The sequence below is a fragment of the Neolamprologus multifasciatus genome, chromosome 23 (genome assembly GCF_963576455.1).
Source record: "Neolamprologus multifasciatus chromosome 23, fNeoMul1.2, whole genome shotgun sequence".
NCBI classification, from domain to species: domain Eukaryota; kingdom Metazoa; phylum Chordata; class Actinopteri; order Cichliformes; family Cichlidae; genus Neolamprologus; species Neolamprologus multifasciatus.
In genome coordinates this window covers 630,801-645,129 of record NC_140460.1, presented here as the reverse complement: position 1 = coordinate 645,129, position 14,329 = coordinate 630,801, and the positions used below count along the sequence as shown (strand labels likewise).

Genomic DNA, 14,329 nt, shown 5'->3' with positions numbered 1-14,329 from the left:
CTGGAGATGCTTCAGGTCCCACGTGGTCTTTCTAACCTCCACATTTCTGAGACGAGCTCCTGGGACGCTGACTTTACAACAAGGCACAGCGACGCCGGCACATCACAGCACTGAAGGCCGAGCAGTCGCACCAGAAGTCACTGAGGAGAAACACGAACGGCACGAATCGCGGATGCCGATGAAACAATCCGGTACACCCGACATCGTGACATCATCACACTGACACGGTCGCTGAGGTTCATCCGAACAAACGAGTGCTCAGCCTCCGCCCTGGAGATGCTCCCAAAGGAAATATGACATCAAACAGTGAAATCCCACACGAGGATCTAATTTTAAAAAATAATTAGCAACCGCCCTCGAAGGAGTCACATGATCTCGTCCCAAAATAAAGGCCGGCCGAACAGTTTGTTTCCAAAGGTGACCGTACATTTTATTTCTCATAATAAATATAGACTCTTACAGGTCAACAATCACACTGAAGTATTATCATACATACAAGGACGACAATCCTCAGTAACGATGGGAGCGCACTGATTGGCACTGGCGAAAGCAGCCACTGTTACCTTTTCCACCAGTCAGGTGCTGGCGTGCTGCGACTTCAGGACCGCCGTTCGCCTTAGTCCTGAAACGACCATCCCACACGCTTGAAAACCAGATATTCCATAGTGTTGTGCAACAAAGTTGATGTTTGGAAATAAAATCACGGCAGTGGTTTTGTTTTTTTCTGTAGCCCCTCCCACAGCCACTGGGATCAATGGTTCCACCTCTGGGCCCAGTAAGTTTATGGTGTGGAATAAAGGTATACGGTGACATCACGGTGACATCACGATGGCATCACGGTGACAGGATATGAAGGAGTCTGTTTGCCGACATTAGTTATGCATCTATTGGGCCGATTCCCACATAATTGTTTCCCATATTGATCAAATGTCATCATTTATCTTTTAAAAGCCAACAATGGCAGCGCTGCATCAAACAGAAAAGCTCCGCCTACAGGCTGCAAGAAGGACTTTGGATGGATGTTGTTGGTGGTCTACTGCCACCAAGTGGGAGCCTGAGGAACGGTCGGGAATCACTGACGGAGCAAAGCCAATAGATGGAGAAGCAGCTCGAGCTTCAGCAACACTACTCCAGGGTTTCCATAGCAAAGTCCGGCCCCCACACGTCCACCTGTGTGTGTCCCCGCCTCCCTGACTGTGAGCGTTTAGTGCACATCAAAGAGTCTTAGAGGATCTGCTCCGTGCTCGAGGCGGAGATATCCAACAGTCTCCAGGCAGCGTACGGGTTGAGCTCTTCCTGGTCTCGGCACAGAGCCCACACGTACATCATCCTCAGGACTTTTTCCTGGAGGAAAAATGACAGATGAGCGCACTTCACTTTAAATTCAAACAAAACAAATAACACTGATGATACATCTGTAAGCGACTGATTGAACACAAACATCTGTTTTGCTGCTGGCCTGATCGAGGGAGGGGCTCAGCCTGTGCAGAAAGCTTCTTGACATTTTCAGTTTCAAATATCTTTTATTAGGAGCAAGTATCATGGTTGTTACAATTGATAGAACTTATGCCCCTTTTTTCTCTAAGCTTACAAAACAGACAAATAAACAACATCAAAAGAAAGAGAAACAACAAAAAACAACAACACCCACTATGGGCCCCAATCCCCCGACTGCCAGAAAAAAAGAAAGTTTATATCTTCCCAAGGTATGTAAGTAAAGATTAATTCAAAGTCTTTTACATTATCATTCATGGTATATCTTATTTTTTCAAGATGAAGAGTATTTGTAAGTTCTGTAAGCCACATCTTTAATACAGGAGTCTCCTAGCCTTTCCAAAGCTGCAGGATCAGTTTCTTTGCAATAATCAATGCATATGACATAATTCTTTTTGAGAGTGTTGTAAATTTTGTGTTTCTTTGGAGATCCCAAAGATAACTACTATCAGATTTGGCTCAATCTTACTCTTAAAAATATTAGACAAGTAAGTAAAAATGTCAAAAACCCTGAAGCCTTGGACAAAGTGCAAAACAATGTAACAGATTTCCATAATGTATCATACATTTTTCAGACGGGGGAGCAGTCTGGGTACATTTTGTGAAGTCTTTCCCTTGAGTAGTGTAACCTGTGTATAATTTTGTACTGAATTAAACAGTGACGGGAATTAATAAAAGGCGTGTTTATGTTGCGTAAGACCTCCTGCCAAAAAAAAAAAATGCTTCTTGGCATTTTCAGTTTCAGTCAACATCCAGATGTCGCATTAAAAAGTTTGAAAGATGTAATGCATGGAAACAGAGACGCTGAGTCCAGGAGCCATAAACGGTCGAGTGTTTCATTTAATGCTCAGCTTATAAACTGCAGAGGAACAGGACATCCACCATTTATCCTTTGGCAGAAGCCTCGTATCCTGAGCACTGGGCATCTGCCAGCTGCACGGTACTGAACGGATACTTTGACCTCGCTTCCAACCACACGCGTCCCCGAGCTGTCCTCGGGGGCTGATTCACAGACCATAAAGAATAAACAAAGGCCTTGTCCAAACAGCTGAATATGACTCCACCGTCTCGTTATATTCACTTAATGATCAATTTAAAAGATCTCACAACCAGCCAGCTAAAGCTCTGTAATACTTCATGATCAACAACTCTGTGTGTGTGTGTGTGTGTGTGTGTGTGTGTGTGTGTGTGTCTTACAGGATCTCCTTCCACCACTTCTCCTTTGCTGTTTCGGATCACCATGACTAACTGAGCCTGGAAAGTGATGATCAGCACTGGACCCTGGTCCATCATCTTACCCATGGCCAGCTGGAGAACAACATGCATGAATATTTACTGACCAGAATTCGAGGATTTCCTGTCATCAGGTGAAACATTTACAAATATAAAAGTCTAATCAGTGATCAGAGTCGTTACGGCTCCTGTCAGCACACGTATGAACTGCAAACTACTGAAGTGTTGCCATCTTTAAACCTGAGAATGCAAAGAAGAGCCAGTAGTCTGAGTATCAGCCAGAGTCTCGTCTTACGTAACTTACATCAATACTGTCGATGTCCAGAATCTTGGAGTGGAACTGAAGCCCCATGGCCTTGGCTTGCTGGATTGGATGTGCCAGCTGGCTGTACGTCTGCAAACCCAGTGAAGGAGAAAATGCAGATCACATAATGACAAAGACACCTCATGAAAAACTGGCACCTGCAGATAATCAAGGCACAGCAGAGCCACAGAGCTGTCAGTCGACTTATTTAAACACGCAGTGTGTGCAAAAGGACATACCGCTTCATAGCACCAGTCCTTCAGAACCTCCAGCTCCCCTCGAATCATCGCCTGTGTGGAAAAAAAGGCTGAAAGTGGTCACAGTCATACTGAGTATTCTCCTTTTGCAGAGGTACACTTTAAAGATTTGAAAAACGAGCACTTGATGATATCTGCTGAGATTGGTGTTACCTCCAGTATGTTGGGGATGATGTCGCGCTCACACTGCTTGAGAAAAGAGTCTTTGTCAAAGGACGGGTCCACCTTCAAGATCTCTGTCAGTACTTCAGACATCTCAGTCTTTGAAAACAGTCCACCTTTATGCACACGGATGAGCAGGACAAAGATTTTTAAAAGATTCATCCAGTATATGATAAACAGCGATATAACCTCCAATAACATAAAGACTTTCATCTTCACATAAGTCAATCCTCTTTATCCAGAGGCTATCAGATGTCTGAATCACCTCAACCGGGTCCTTTGGATGTGGAGGCTGTTTGATACTAGAGCTGCCACAAATGATTATTTTGATAGTCGACTAGTCACCGATTATTTTTGCGATTAGTCGACTAATCAGATCATCATCCATTGGACGTAAAACTACAGCTTATTGCACCAGCAGCATCTGCTCTTATATAACTATCATTAGCTTACAGCTTTAAGTGTTTAAGGTATGTGCTAACTAAAAATAAAGACAAGATGATAGTTTATTAAATTTTAATGAAATTTGCAGATTGTTTCGGTGAAGTTTAATAAACTCCTTGCTATCTAAAATATAACAGGACACCTGAGTAAATTCTCGAGCATCTCACACTTCTGATAATCAGCTGTCTGCTTGATGTTTATTCAGCGGTGTAAAAACTATAACTTTAATCTCAGCCAAACCGATTTACTCAGGAACAAATAAAATACTAAAAAAGGCCAAACAATAACATTTTAAGTTATCTAAGTGACTTATATATCATGTTTAACCTGAGTAGCGAAAGACGGCGGTGGGTTTGAAAACTATTAGCCGGGAGTCCGGTGTTCTCACGGCTCTAGTTAGCCTAGCCCCCGGCTAGCTATCGAGCTAGTGGCTAACAGACGTCTCCGAAAACGTCGGAGCACTTTTGAAAATATGTGTTGTCTTGATAAACTGAGCAGATATTTGAGGTTTACACAGCTACATTCTCACCTGAAAATATGTTAAACGTTTATTTTGTGACCCAGAAAGAATAATAAGAGTAATATTAAAACTAACTAGCTGCCGCCATTGTTGGAAACTGAGCTGGGCTGCGCTATGAATTCTGGGAAACAGCTTCTTCTTCTTCTTCGGGGTTTAACGGCAGCTGACATCCTTGTACATGCAGTGCTGCCATCTTCTGTTTCAGTCCGTTAATACACTCTTAAATCCTACTACTTATTCCTGCGTCTTTTGGGATCTTACAAAGCTTCAAACGACGCGTCGACTAATAAATCAGTCGTCGACGTAATCGTGACTAGTCGACTAATCGTGACTAGTCGACTAATCGTGACAGCCCTATTTGATACAACGATATATATCACATGACGATATGAAAATGTCTGTTTCATATCGTTTACTTTCTGGTGTCGCAAAATAAACTGTTTATGGCAATATTTTTTCACCGTTTTGATTGTCACTGCAGAATTAGCTTCTTAAAGTTCTCTCTCCTATATTTAATATCACCACACTACAGATGGACAAGAGACTGTTTTTATGCGTTGTCGTTAGCAACAATGACGGTAAAACCACCGTCCACTTGTTTATTTTCCACATAAACCTTTCACAATAAAGCTGAAGATCCTGTTGAGGTTTTTCAAAATAAATTGAATCACGTGAAAGAGTATGCAGAGTGTTTACGGACGAGAAGCTAAAAAGAGCCCTCAGGTGCTAAAAAATAAACCTTAGACTCAAACGTTAGAACAGGCTTTTCCCCGCAGCACGCCGTGTAATAAATACTCACAAAGAAAACGGCGCCGTTACAACTTATGTCTAAAAATGTATCGTTTCATGCATCGTAAAAACACTCGACTCCAGCTACACGACGCGCAGCTGGAAACACTTCACGCAAGTCGAGCTGCTCGAGATTCACAGAATTTACAGAAAATGTTACATGTTTGTGATTTATATTGCTGTCGGACGATGGATGTCTTATATCGGGATATCAGATTTTGGTCATATCGCACAGCCCTGTGTGGAGGAGCTGCGCTCCTTATGAACGACTCCACTTCCCCCCCGAGGAGTGGGCTCTCCACCCTGTCCTGGCTGAGGACCATGGCCTATTGGTGGATCAGTAACGCGTATGTTACTAAAAACATCTCGACTAGACACAATATCAATGTCCACAAATACAAATTAAGTCTTTCAAGCATAAAAAGAGATACATGTAACATTTCTGTGTCACCGACAGTTCCCACAGCTGCTCACCTATGATGTCAGTCATCTTGTCAGTGACGGCACGGGACGCTCTGATGAACGTGTTGTCACTCTCATCATATTTCATCTTCATCTCAAAGAACCCTGTGATTATTAACAAAATCAGTTTGTCAGAGGTTTAAGATAAGGTTTAGGATAAGTTCAGAAAAGCAGTCCAAATATCTGACTTTCTAACAATAACTACATTATACAAGCAGCATGTTTGTTTATAGCATTTTGAGTCAAAACATTCACAAAAGTGTCAGAAAACGTGGGCGGAGAGCTTCACCTCACAGGAAGCAGGGCAAGAAAAGCGTGAAACCAATCAGAGCCCGTGTCTGTTAAAGACTCGTCGTGCATCCCAAACTGGAATGAAAGACTTTTATGGCAGCAGTTTGCCAGCAATGTTATTTTATCAAACACAGAAGTGAGTGATCAGCATCTTTAGTTTAGAAACGCTGACGGGGCCCAAACAGCTGTGAAAAAACTACACGATTACTTCGTGTAACGTCCCACCTGAAAGGCCATTTTTCACACGTCCAAACATTATTAATCATTAACAGCGTTTCCATAACTAATGCACATAAAATTAACCGAGTGGAGCTACATCTTCCATCACCGGCTCTTTCACAAAATGCTTATTAATAGATGCTAATAAACTGGAGGGTCAGTAACGCCATCGCCGGCCAAACACAAAAGGCCGGCTTTATGACTCGGGGTCAACAGTGACGTCATCACAGCTTTAGAAGATGCAGCAGCAGCATCACATTTAAGACAGCAGACTTATCATTGGTCCTTTCAACCTATAATTACATTGGGGGGGTTATTCCTTACTGTTAAAGACCACGTTGTTGTCTTTGAAGTCCTTCCACTGCTGGTACCACTTTGAGTCTTTGTGGAGCACCACACCCATAGCCTCCCTAAAGTGATGATGTAAATATACACAGTGATATAAAATGTGATAAATAAGCACGTTACAGTCAGATCAACAAACCAAATAGAAATGAAACACTTGAAATGATAATGGAGGACTGTAACAGCTGTTACAGTCCTCCAAACATCAGGCAACAGTTTGTGTGAAAACTGTCATTTGAGGGTGTTTGGCTGACGATACAAAAACCTGCTGAAGAAATAATATTAATGTCAGTTTCTTGGTATCTGATCAGACGTGAGCTCTCGCTGCTTTCAGCTTTGGCTGAGTTTCAATTCTTATATCTTTATTAATATTGGCCCGATCGATCCAAATATCGATCGTGAAGCTGAGGGGCATCTCCCCTCTTACGCCCTCACGTACTCGTTGGCCTCAAAGACCCTGCTTTCATCCGCTGCCCCCTTGGAGGAGAATTCAGTCCTCTTCCTGAGTCTGGTGGGAGGCCGATAGGGGCCAGTGTGACCCAAGTCACCGATCTCTTTCTTCACACTCTCCATTCCCTAAAAACAGAAAATCTGTCAGTGACACAAATTATTTCTAATAGTTAGCAAACGATGACCTCGTCTTTAATGACAGCTCTGAGAATAATGGTAACACGTTTATGCGTCATACATGCTGTATAAGAGACATAAAAGGTGGATCAGATTTAACTGTGACTGCATACCTGAGATATTGCTTTAAATGCGCCCGTCTTCCCCAGCATCTCTCCGCTCTTGGAGACCGTCTCAGCCGATGTCTTTGCTGTTTTGGCAGCTTCTTCCATTCCTTCTTTGATTTTCTTCCCAAAATCTGTCCGGCTGACTTCTTCCAGTCCCTTACAAACATGCAGAATCGTACCAGCTTCAGCAGCATGACTACAACAATCAGTTTATACGTGTACGCGTCATATTTACCTCTTTGACCGTCTCTGAAATGTTTCCCAACTTCTTCCTGAGAACCTCGGACGTCTTCACTGTTTCAGACTCTATATTTTTCTGGGAAAAGACAAGAAGAGCGTTTTCAGACCTGCTGCTAGTTTAAGTGACAGAAGTTCAGCGTGTGGCGAGATACTTACATATTTCCTCCGAGCTTGCTTCAGTGCCTCCGACTCCTCGAGTTTTTTGGCCTCTTCCCGAAACTTTTTGATGTTTTCTTTCATTTCCTTGTTCTTGTTTAGCTCCTGTTTGAGGTTATCCAAAAACTCTCCCAGGAAACCTCTCCGTCCACCACCCCGCTCTCCTGACAAATACCTTACTTGAAGAAGGGCTGACTGAGGCACCTTGAAGACACACAAAACCCCACCAGGTTAGGATGAATGCAAATATAGAGTTTGTATTTCTTGTGCCAGAGTTCTAAACATGTAAACCTGACCAACAGTTGATTTTTAGAGAGAAGAGAAAAGAAATCCCACCATCTATATCTATCTACAGTGTGCTAGACTTGGGCTAAAAGAGGAAAATTACCAAGCATTTGTATTAAAGTTTCAGCAAAGCCTTTCAGAAACTATACAAACGCAGGTAAACTCTAAACTACAAGCTGCAGAACGACTTCCCTGAATAAACTGCGACATTTTAGCATTTCAAAGCACCCAAGAATGTGTTAATACTAGAGGTGGGAATCACCATACATCCCACGATACGATATTATTGCAATTTTTTTAAAATATTTTGCGATATTCAGATTCTGTACATAAAGGTAAACTTTATCAATATTCATTTTCTCTAATATCAAAGTCTCACACTCAGTCTTTCTCTCATTTCAGTTTGATTGTTGACAAACTGAACGGTTTGTATTACAGTCTAGTCCAACTTAACTGAATCAACCATCTGGTACAATTATAGCTATTCTGAACTATGCAGTTTATGAAAACTATGCAGCCCCTTCAGCAACTGAAGAATTTGAAAGTAAATTAAAACAAAATATAATTTTACATTAAATAAAAAAGTTTTAAACTTAATTAAAATAAAACATGTCTTAAATTAAAATAAGTAAACTGTCATGTTTATTGCTGCCATAAACAAGTTAAACACATTTGGACAGTGAAGGAATGTCAGGATTCTTGCTCAGAAAAAGGATCAACATGCTCTGAAGTCAGAGCACAAAAACCTTTTTGTAACAAAATATCCATTTCTGCTGTCCCTGTATCGATACATTATTAGCAAACAAAATATCACGATGCTACACAGTATCCATTTTTTCCCCACCCCTAGTTAATACTAATGATTATATATGCCAATATAAACCAACAGTATATACACTATATGGCAAAGGCAGACCTAATCAGGGTCAAGTAGGACTTCTTATTCCAGGTGTTGTTACCTGTGGAGAGTGTGTGAGGAGCCCACGTATCGTGTAGACATTGGGTCTGTTGGAAAGCAGCAGGTAGGAGGAAGGGAAAGCCACCAAACCCCTTCTTACACATATCTGGACAAAGAAACACAAACTTCAGCAGACACTCGAGGCTGAAATAAACTCTTGAACTGAACGTGACGGTAAATCACGAAGCTTTGCTGTTTTTACAGGAAACTTCTTTATCGCTTCAAGTGAAGCAGCAGCAAACAAGCTAACGATAGAAATAAAGTTTTCCAGAAACAATGTTTGGAGCTTTTGGACTTTTCACTGATAAATTCCAACATTTTATATGCTCCCAACTCCAAGAGCTCCGACACCGGCTGCTTACCCCTCTATTCAAACGGCTAGCTCGGCTAGCTTACAGCACGTTTAGCAGGAAGTTAAACGAAATCGAGATTTTCGCCGTTTCGGGTAAAACAGGCCGTTGAATAAATGTCGTTTCAGTTCGTTCCCTCATCGTTTTGTGGTGTTTTTACGTGGATATTTTACACACATGGCCCAAACACTCACCTGATAACACCGACATAAGGGGGTCGCCATCTTGAATGTCGTGCTTGTGACCTTCTTCCGGTGGTGACCTTCCTCGTCCACGAGGGGGCGTGGCTACAGCTCATTGTAATAGCCAATCAGAGCTCAACAGGACAGTTCCACCGCCCCGCGTTTTCTGCCTCATATTTACGAGATGAACTTTGACCTGCAGTCTCACTATTTGGCTTATTAGCTTAAATGTTATGAAACGTGCGATCAGTGCACGAGCACCACAGTGAAGCATTTCAAATATTGAGGTTTATTTTATCAAAACACCTTACAGAACAAAAGCAATGACAGGAAGCATGATAGGACAAAAAATAAAAAATTAAAAGTTGGTCTCTAAAAAGTTTAAACAGAAGGAAAAACAAACACTTTGACTATCGACATGTCACTAAAGCCCGTTTCAGACATGCGTTTAGTTTTACTTTTGTAACAGCATCTGAACGTGCTGGCTTCCTGTCTGAATAACGACTTCTTAAAACTCAAGAAAGCAACAACAGCACGAGCTAATGTTTGAGTCATGTCTCCTGAGCTCACTGTAGAAGGAGAATAACATGAACATTAACAGCCTCACATCTCAACTTCTGAGCTGCAGTAAGATCTCTCAGACTGAGTGACTCTGACACACAGTGATCAGTCTAATAGTCCTCATAGCTTCATTCAAAGTCAAGCTAACCCATGTCTGAGTGATTTTAACATGTGACACATCCAATGTCTGAAAGGGCAAAAATAAAGAGTTTCACTGTTACATTTATCTAACATACACTGGGTGAAGGGGCAGGAGTACAGAGTGAGATCACGAACTAAAATAATGCCAGATGCAACACGGACACAAGTTATGCATTCCTGTCAATCCTAACATCAATTTCTCTTCCATTCAGGCGATAGCCGTTCATGGTCCGGCAGGCGCGCTCGGCAGTTTCGGGATTGTCAAAGCGAACCACACCGCAGCCCTTGGACTTCCCGTTCTCCATCTTAATATCAGCATACTGGACCATTCCTACAGGAGGATGAACACATGTCCAAAATGACTACAAATGCTGATTAACAGTGCTGATTTCATTTGATTTGATTTGAGTCTTACCGCATGCGTTGAAGGTATCCTTCAGCATCTTCCAGGTGAAGTCAAAAGGCAGCTGAAAGACAAAAACATCCAAATTAATTTAAAGTATAGACATACTTCTCCAGTGAATACGCCAAGCGAAACTGTGATTAACACTTACATTCCTGACAAAGATCTGACATCCCTTCCTGACATTGCTTCCCCCGGCTCCAGGACCTCCAGCCCCAGCTCCTCCAAAGGAATTGCCGCCGAATCCACGCTCCAAGTCACCAGAACGGTCGAACTGACCACCAACTCCTCCAGATCCCATCCGGTCAATTCCAGAGCTCATGCGGTCAAGGCCGCCAGATGGGAAACGGTCAAGTCCTCCGGCAGAGCCCATGCGGTCGAAGTTGCTCGCCATCCTGTCAATCCCGGTGTTGCCCATGCGATCCATTCCCATCGGAGAGCCAAAGTCCATGCCGCCGCCACCGCCGCCACCCCCCATGCGGTCCAAGCTAGATGGGCCCAAGCGGTCAAATCCAGATGGGCCGAGGCGATCCATACCGGAACTCATACGATCCAGACCAGGTCCCACCCTGTCCATACTGGGTCCCAGCCGATCCATCCCAGAGCCCATTCGGTCAAACCCGGAACCCATCCTATCTAGATCAGACACGCGGTCCATCCTGTCCATTCCCATCCGATCCATTCCACCCATGCGGTCCATGTTGGTTCCCATGCGGTCCATTCCAGAGCCCATGCGGTCCATTCCCAGCGAGCTTCCTATAAAAGTGAGCAAACAGAAGAGAGAGAGAAATGCATGAGTGGGAGTAAGCATCAGTGTGGCTTTCAAACAGAATCCTGTAAATACTAACCCATTCCTCTTTCAAAGGAGTCTCCAAAATTATTGCGAGACATTCCCATTTCATTTCGCCCAAATTCCCTGTCAAAAGCACCACCAATCCCACGGTCCATCTCTGACAATGCAAGAGATGAAACCATTAGACATCCAGCAAAACGTGAAACTGTTCCACGCTTGCTCTGGAGGGCTGAGTGGGTTTTCAACACTTGCTTACCGTTCATCCTGCCCATCCCTGAAGAGCCAAAGCGGTCCATGTTCATTCCTCCAAAGTTGTCCATCCCTATAAACAAAGAAGACATTAACATTACAGAAGGCACTTTTTTTGGGAAGACCAAATGTAGGTAGACTCAAAGTTGTACTACATACCTCCTCCTCCTCCTCCCATCCGGCCTCCCATGTTGGCGAAGCCCATTCCTTCCATACCTACAGGGACAGAGTGACAATGAGCCTCTCACTCCTCTGCTGGATTAAAAATAAATTAATGTGTTTTAAGAAGCTGCAGTTGGGTACCTCCAGGACCCATGTTGCCCATCCCTGCACCACCACCTCTGTTGAGCTGAGTAGCATCAATAGGTTGGCCCCCAGGTCCCAGTCCCAAACCAATACCACTCAGGCCACCTGGTTCAGAGACAACAGGTTAACTTTGAAGATTGTGTGTACACACACACACACACACACACACACTGATATAGTCAGTAGCATAAATACAGCTTTCAGGGGAAGCAGTAAACCAATGTCGACCTCCATGAAACAGAAAGGTCACATGACCCCAGGGGCTGCTGGGAAACCACAGACATGAAGCGCGAGCACAAAGTAGAGGAGATGGGCGATGTTTTGGAATATCATTTAAACAGTTACTGGGTTTCTCTCTCACCAGTTTAACAAAAACTATGGTAGCATGGATCAAAGTGGTCTTCAATGCAGCAACTCGAGTGAGACAAAACTAAATATTTCATCTAATTTAACAAAATTAATCATAAAAATCGGGACTTTAATCGACATGAATATTTAAAACTCTCAAAACCTTTTACACTCGAACAAGGCTCGGTGTAAACTCACGGGGAAGGGCAGCTGCTCTGTCCGGTGGTCCAAAATCTTTAGGAAGAGATTTCTCATCCTGTAAAAAAGGCAAAGGCATTATAACCACACTCATCGTCAGGCCATAGAGCTCTAATGTACAGTAAAGGCAACATACCAGTTTGACGTGCATCGTCCTGTTAAACAGGAGCTGTCCATTGAACATTGCTTTGAAATCATTAAGGAAAACATGCACACACACCTTGAAACCAATAATGAGATTCAAAAACATTCAATGGCTACCATAGAAGTGCTGAGGTTTTCTAAAGGATACAGACAGCCTGCACTGCTTCGATGGGCATATCAAATGTTACGGTGCCCATGCCTCGGCTTTTCCCGTCCTTGTCCTCCAGAATGTCCGCCCTCACCACCATGCCCGCCATGCTGAACACCTCCTTCAGCTTCTTCCAGCCCACTTTGTAGTCAAGCTGTAGGTACAGTTTCAGACAGGTAATTAGACAAGACTAAAGTTACAGTAAATGCAAATTATTAGTTTTGCAGGATTAGTTTGGATTTCTTTTACATTTCTTGGCCTCTTTAATAAGACAGCTCCATATACTCAGTATTCGTACACAGACTGAAACACGGATAAATCAGTAAGGCTCACATTAGCCACAAAGACAGTGCTGCCAATCCTGCCAGCCTGGAGACCATGGATGATCTCATTGGGGATGTTCGGGTTATTCAGGAGGCTCGGAGGAATGTTGACCATGGGACCATTTGGTCCAGGACCCATACGATCCATGCCGCCCATTCCACCCATGCCTCCCATGCCTCCCATTCCCCCCATGCCACCCATTCCGCCGTGACCTCCTGGAGGGCCTCCACCTTGGGCCTTGTTGATCTCCCGCTGGCAAATCACACCATCAGGGTCCTTACAAAGAAGCACAAAATAATGAGTCGGGAAAATCCACAAGTACAGCTTTTGTCTGTTCAGTGCGTCGGACAGCCCCCCCTCTGGGACCTACCTCTTTCACTTTGAGGGGCCGACCATTGAGGTTGTGCTTGTTGACCTTCTCCACTGCTTTCTTCATCAACTCTTCCGTCCTGAACTCAACAACACTGACAAAAACACATTTCCAGTGAGAATGTAAGTGTGTAAAACACTGGTGCATGTCTCATGTGCAGTTTGCACTATTTGCTTTTGACAATACGTTAAAGTCTACTTACGCACAACCCTTTGTTGATTGAAGTCATTGGAACAGGTCATATCAAAGGGAAGAGAAAATATTTCAAATTAGTTAAAGTGATTGTAACACTGGACATAATTTGACATGTCAAAATAATCTCATGCAATTAAAAGTTCATCACCATACACAAGCCTACAGCCTTGGTCACATCTTCCAAAATAACACTACATTAAGATCTTTTTAAGCCAAGCCAGTAACACAATACAGGCAAATGTATTCAATATAGTTTCCCCAGCATCCTAAAGGCAGACAGTGACAGAGGATTCCCAACTACTAAGATATTAGAGTTTTCCAGCAGTTCTATGGAATGAGTTTTATTTATCAACCATCTAGCAGCCTTGCTACGACCTCTTGCAGACTACGACCCATTAGATCATAAGGAGCAAATCCCACAACCACAGGGACATTATCAGCTACTGCAATCCCACAGGATTGGCTACAAAGGAGCTGAAGTCCTGTTATAAGATCATCAACCCTTCGATGGCCTCGAGTCAATGCCACAGACAACTTCAAATGAAACATGCCTCCGGCACGTCACCGTCACACACACTCCACCAGGTTTGTATCTGAACAATTCCCAACATAGTAAATAAGGAAACCAAAGCTGACAAACACAGGTTTGTCTAGGCTTATTCGTGTGTTTTATTTGTATGTATTTGCACTTACCCTGGATTTGCCTTCTGCGTCCATTAAGTGT

At 43.2% G+C, this 14,329-nt stretch overlaps 2 protein-coding genes across 5 annotated transcripts in view; both read right to left on the bottom strand.

Moving 5' to 3' along the window:
* Positions 1-404: 404 nt before the first annotated feature.
* Positions 405-9,597, bottom strand: timm44 (translocase of inner mitochondrial membrane 44 homolog (yeast)). 2 transcript variants are annotated; one of them, XM_085151242.1, is made up of 13 exons: positions 9,438-9,597; positions 8,895-8,999; positions 7,651-7,854; positions 7,490-7,570; positions 7,261-7,410; positions 6,960-7,096; positions 6,500-6,585; positions 5,678-5,770; positions 3,442-3,566; positions 3,271-3,321; positions 3,032-3,121; positions 2,692-2,802; positions 405-1,344 (listed from the first exon to the last, which is right to left on the bottom strand). In XM_085151242.1, exons 1-13 carry the CDS (start codon positions 9,465-9,467, stop codon positions 1,225-1,227), a joined length of 1,383 nt encoding a protein of 460 aa, XP_085007368.1. In that variant the 5' UTR covers positions 9,468-9,597; the 3' UTR covers positions 405-1,224. The 2 variants fall into 2 exon arrangements, with proteins under 2 accessions (XP_085007368.1, XP_085007369.1); XM_085151243.1 differs by lacking the exon at positions 9,438-9,597 and adding an exon at positions 9,256-9,428.
* Positions 9,598-9,695: 98 nt separating this feature from the next.
* The window catches only part of hnrnpm (heterogeneous nuclear ribonucleoprotein M), an 8,831-nt gene continuing 4,197 nt past the window's right edge, over positions 9,696-14,329 (bottom strand). Inside the window, exons 1-13 of one of the 3 annotated variants that reach the window (XM_085151238.1) lie at positions 13,613-14,323; positions 13,411-13,504; positions 13,050-13,316; positions 12,717-12,870; positions 12,561-12,610; positions 12,425-12,482; positions 11,876-11,983; positions 11,737-11,788; positions 11,580-11,647; positions 11,379-11,480; positions 10,682-11,286; positions 10,543-10,594; positions 9,696-10,458 (exon numbers count right to left, since the gene is read on the bottom strand). In XM_085151238.1, coding sequence (XP_085007364.1) covers positions 10,295-10,458; positions 10,543-10,594; positions 10,682-11,286; positions 11,379-11,480; positions 11,580-11,647; positions 11,737-11,788; positions 11,876-11,983; positions 12,425-12,482; positions 12,561-12,610; positions 12,717-12,870; positions 13,050-13,316; positions 13,411-13,476 — 1,746 coding nt within the window. In that variant the 5' untranslated portion in view covers positions 13,477-13,504; positions 13,613-14,323 and the 3' untranslated portion in view covers positions 9,696-10,294. Of the gene's footprint in view, positions 10,459-10,542; positions 10,595-10,681; positions 11,287-11,378; positions 11,481-11,579; positions 11,648-11,736; positions 11,789-11,875; positions 11,984-12,424; positions 12,483-12,560; positions 12,611-12,716; positions 12,871-13,049; positions 13,317-13,410; positions 13,505-13,612; positions 14,324-14,329 lie in introns of those variants that run through there. The other 2 variants (XM_085151239.1, XM_085151240.1) reach the window with 2 other exon arrangements.